The sequence below is a fragment of the Rhagoletis pomonella genome, unplaced genomic scaffold (genome assembly GCF_013731165.1).
Source record: "Rhagoletis pomonella isolate Grant_MI unplaced genomic scaffold, Rhpom_1.0 Rhpom_scaffold_00002, whole genome shotgun sequence".
NCBI lineage: Eukaryota > Metazoa > Arthropoda > Insecta > Diptera > Tephritidae > Rhagoletis > Rhagoletis pomonella.
This window is the reverse complement of record NW_023458556.1, coordinates 11,453,363-11,458,520: the sequence shown is the minus strand read 5'-3', so window position 1 is coordinate 11,458,520 and position 5,158 is coordinate 11,453,363. Positions and strand designations below refer to the sequence as shown.

The following is a 5,158-nucleotide window of genomic DNA, read 5'->3' as shown; positions in this document are numbered from 1 at the left end:
AAGTTGGAATTTTAATGCTCTCAGCCCCTACGATTATTCTATACCGACAAAATATACACTTATTTTTTTTATTTTGAAATCAAAAAATATTTAGAGGTCGCTCAAAGCGCTCAAAGTTTTCCATGTATTTTATATGGGAAAAAACAACTTTCCGTAGAAATGGTTTGGAATTCTTGAAAATCTATATTTTTCGATTAGAAAACTTTGAATACAAAGTCCTTTTAAAAAAAATCCTAACATCAGAGAGAAAAAATAAAAACGCAATTTAACCATAATTGGCCCATAGTTTCTTGATAGCTTGCTTCGTGTGTTTCGAATTTTTTATTTTTTTGTTTTTGAAGCACATTGCTTTCGCACAAATCGCATTTTTCAGATATTTCACAAAGTTTACTTTTACCGTAAAAATAACAATTTGTCTACACCTTCAAAATACCCATAAATCATTAGTATTAGACGAAAACCGCCAACAGTTATTTGTTTTTTTTTTTTAATTTTTGGGTTAAACAATAATCTGGAATGGCTAAGTTGGGACTATAGAGAGGGTGGTGTAAATGTTTCGAAGCCATAATTGCCACAGGTAGCACTCCCGCCCACTTTCCTCTTATTTTTCCTTACTTGGCATTATTCGTTATCTTCAAATGTGTAGAATAATATTTCCAGTGTCCTGCACCCCTGCATCGACTCTGATCCACATTAGTAAACTGTCTAAAAACTAGTGTGAAGCACTGTTCGTACTCATTTTTTGCTGAGCTGAAAGAGACAAAATAATTAATAATAGAGGTTCATGTGACTGCACCATTGCTCGAGAGAAATTTCCGCCTTCCCCTTACTAAGTTCTACAGAAGATCAAATAAAAATAATTGAGATCGAAAAGAGCAAGAACAAACAAGGCGCTAAAAATTAAAGAAGCGAAGTAAATAGAAGTTGATAACAGGAACTCTCAAGAAATGTTAACATTTGTATGTACGTTTGTTTGTTTGTTCAAACGCAGAGCTATCTAATACTACTTATTCATTAAGCTTGCACTTGTTGCTCTACATTGTCTACAACTACACCAAAAACAAATGTTGACAAAGAAGTGCACAAAACAGTTCGCAAAAAAAGAGCAACAACTACCGAGTAGTAAAAACAATAATTGCCTGTCAACTTAGAAAAAACTGAGATGTTGAATGCGAGCGGGGAGATAACAACGAATGTCAAAGTTGTGGAATTAATAGAAGCAAAGAATGTTTATATCCCGGCAGTAAACTCGCCTAATTAGAGACGCAATGAACAATAAAATAATTAATTATAGAAAAGTGCATACTTATTGAGCAGCATCAGCTCTCTGTTTAGCTCTTCAAAATGACCTAACAAACTCTATATTCAAGAATAGTTTAGAAAACAAAATCGACTGATTTAACTTGAAATGAATTTACACATTGCCACCATACTCATCTGCATTCTACAGCACATTAATCCAGTTTCTTCGCAAGGCATACCCATAAGTCCGTGTCCGAAAATCTTCCAGTACCGCTTCGACGGCGCTGAGTGGTTTGGTGTGCTTTCCGTGCATAATCCCGACCCAAGCGAAGCTTTGCAAGTCAAAGTGACACTCTCCATGCGTGGAAAGCCAACGACGGTAAGTAATCTGTGAAATAAGTGAATGCAAATAAAATAATTACTGCTATTGTCCTTGCAGAATTACCTTGGTGAAATCGAATTGCTATCGCGTGGCCAATATCACAGCGATGCGCCCGTTCTCTATAAAATCAAGTTCCCACGAACGCATTTTCCGCCTAAAGTGTTGCAGGTGACCGCAAATAATCACATAATTTGTTTAGGTCAAGCAGGTACACTCTTGCATACATTTATTTGAATACGTTTATTAATTGAATATTCATTGCTGCTCGACAGTGTATAATAAATAGATTTGAAATTATTCCTTGTAGATCACAGCATATTCGTGACACAAATTCAACTTGAACATACTAGAAAATTTACATTCATCGGAGATGATGAGCCGTCAGACACAGCACCGGAAGACGCACAATTCTCTGCTGCTACGTTGATGGATGATGATGAAGAGGAAGATGATGACATTCAATTCATAGCAACCGATACGAAATTTAATGCGGAACATTCGTCAAGCGCACACGCTGAAATGTAAGTGGAGAGGAGCTTAGGTATGAGTGTAAAAAAATAATCGATAATTAGTTGTTGTATTAAAAAACGCTACGATGGAGTTTTTTTTTTAAACACTACCCATACTTTTTTGGGAGGTTTTAAAATGTATCAAAAATCCCTGCAACAGCCCTGGAATCGCGACAGTTTCACTGTTCAGATTAAATTCGTTGGTTTACTAAATCTTTTCGTAATGGTCATTTAATATCTTTTTTACCTATTTTTCTATAATTTCAAAACTAAGACAAACTGCTAATTTTTTATGAATCTCTGTGCGCGTCATCCTCATGCGTAGTTTCGTTAAAATTTGAAATTTTTCTAACACGGATATCGTTATAGATAGTTTGATTTTTTATCTATCTAATAATCAAAATATTGTCAATCTATTCACCGAAATTGTTTTTGTTATATTTACATATGCAGTGACTCACACTGGTGTTCGCGTGTTAATTTTTTTTTATTCGCAATGTTTTTCTAGTAAATTAACGATAATTTTAAATTTTTATATGACAATTAAAGTCGGTTTGGTTTTTTGCTTAAAAATTACTTGTTTTTCGATTATGGTAATCTTTACAAAATATAGTCAGGATATTGAAATTTCCAAATTTCTCTCAATGTTCAACACAGCAGTGCTTGTGCCAACAAACAGTATTCTGCTTTTCGTTCCATCCAATGAAGGTCAATAAGGAGACAGTGCTTGCATTCAAGTACATCGAAATCAAACTCCTTCCACGTCAAAAATATCTTACTAAAAAATTTTTGGAGCTAACAAAGAGCCTTTCCTCAGACTTTGATTCAATTCATGAATAAAATCCCACTCGCTTCATTTCAGCCCCCCTCCCAAACATACATCAATGCAAAGCATTTGTGGCAAAATAGACGTGCGCATACGTTCCCGCTCGCAGTTAAGCGCTTCAAAATTGACCGATCACAATGCCAGACCACTTGCAACACACCCAAATGAGCAAAAGCAACAGCGCACCGCAATGGATAAACTAGCGTCTGCCACCTCAGCGCAAATGAGTAAAGTCAAAGTCAACATGTTTGGACCCAGCATACCACCGCTTGCAACCGCTGGCATGTTGCCCCAAAATACCACTCATTTCGTTGACACCAACAGTACGTTGACCACTTTGCCGCCAAATACAGTACTTACACGCGGCGCCTGGCCATGGTTGGCCGCAATTTACGTGAATAATTTAACATCGTTGGCTTATCAGTGCGCTGGCACCTTGGTGTCCTCGCGTGTGGTCATAAGTTCAGCACATTGCTTCCGGCTGCATAAGCAACGCTACACAGCCAACGAGGTGCTTGTCTTTCTTGGGCGCCATAATCTACGAAATTGGAATGAGGAGCACTCAATAGCAGCGCCAGTAAGTGAGATCTACCTACACCCCGACTATGATGCCGCACTGGGCACCTACGATGCGGACATAGCGGTGCTGGTGTTGAAGCATCAAGTGCGGTGAGTGATCGAAATACATATCTTAAAATCGATGTTCATTTTGTATGTTTTGTACTTTTCCTTTTTATTGTCAGCTTCAACACCTACATACGTCCGGCGTGTCTGTGGAGTGGCGCCGTCGAACTCGAATATATTATTGGTGAACGTGGCTTAATTGTAGGCTGGGGTATTACAAAAATGCACAGCGACAGCGCGTTTGTGGGTAGCAGACCCGCTATAGCCGCAGTGCCGCGCATTATCCAAGCGTCTATTGTGTCGAACGAAATGTGTTTCGCATCACAACCACAATTGCATAGCCTCACCTCCAATCGTACTTTTTGCGCAGGTTTGACCAGGTTGCAACGTGGCCAGTTGACCTCTCGAGCTGTTGACGAGCGAACGGGCGTGGGGCCGTGCACTGGCGACTCAGGCGCTGGATTGTTGTTGAAACGAAACAATCGGTGGCTGCTGCGTGGCACAGTTTCGGCGACACTGCCATCCAAGCAGAACAAATGCATCAGCAATCAGTATGTCATCTACGCAGATGTAGCTAAATTTCTCGACTGGATTATGGCGTTCACTATTTAGCAACAAGTGAATAATAAAATGGCAAAATGAATAATTTAAATGTATGCTGGTTGTCGTAAAACTTTTGGATTCCTAAATATGATCATAACATTATTCAAATATGCAATGAGATTTCGCGCTCTTTAAACATTTTTTTTTTTTAATATAATAAATATTTGGGCAAAATGCTCTTCGGTAGATAAAATTCAGCATTTTACATTCGTTTAATTACGTTTAGTCATAATACTAGTTCTGTTTACTTAACTCTTTGCAATGTGGCGACAGCAGCTATCATAATTGGTATTGACTTTTGAAATGTGCAGCAGAATTGTTGGCAGCGAAAAATGCTGTCATTTACTTTCAATGAGAATGATTGCTTTGTGAATTTGTTCAATGGCGCCAAAGCCATAGCGCACAGTGGTCCAAAACTGACATTTACTGTTCACTCGAGCCTTAATTTTTCACTCAATTTGAATAATTTAAATTAAATTAAAATTTGCAAGATATCATTTGAGCGCGATTCTTTATTGCCTGATTGCATTGAATTTTGAAAACAGCAATTTTGAAGAAAATCGTTGCTTCTGTTTCGGTTAATAAATGTTACATAATAAGAACTAGCTTAAAACAATAGTAGGATCCTCCCAGAACAAAAGAAAAATTTGGGATATTTAAAAAAAAATTTCACCAAAAATTATAATTTTTTTTTAGGTCTTAGAAAAAGTTTGGGTATGCAGTGCTTTAGTTTATGAAATTTTGATATAATAACGTGCACGCTACATGGAGCAAAAAGTTCGCTTTGATTTTTAATTTTGGTGAAATTTTTTTTTATAACATTTAAAATTTTTCTAGTGATTTTTTTTTTTGTTTTGGGGTAACCCAACAATTATTTTTAATTTTTTTATTATTTTAGTTTTATTAACTGGAACAGGAGAATCGATTCTCTTAAAACATATAAAAATTTAAAAATCGGGCTCAACTGGTCTC

General features: G+C 36.9%; 1 protein-coding gene across 1 annotated transcript; it reads left to right on the top strand.

Moving 5' to 3' along the window:
- Positions 1 to 1,139: 1,139 nt before the first annotated feature.
- On the top strand, positions 1,140 to 4,237 carry LOC118734556 (serine protease gd-like). Its single transcript, XM_036464271.1, has 5 exons — positions 1,140 to 1,621; positions 1,682 to 1,832; positions 1,932 to 2,145; positions 2,996 to 3,628; positions 3,703 to 4,237. Exons 1-5 carry the CDS (start codon positions 1,409 to 1,411, stop codon positions 4,193 to 4,195), a joined length of 1,704 nt encoding a protein of 567 aa, XP_036320164.1. The 5' UTR covers positions 1,140 to 1,408; the 3' UTR covers positions 4,196 to 4,237.
- The last annotated feature ends 921 nt before the right edge of the window (positions 4,238 to 5,158 follow it).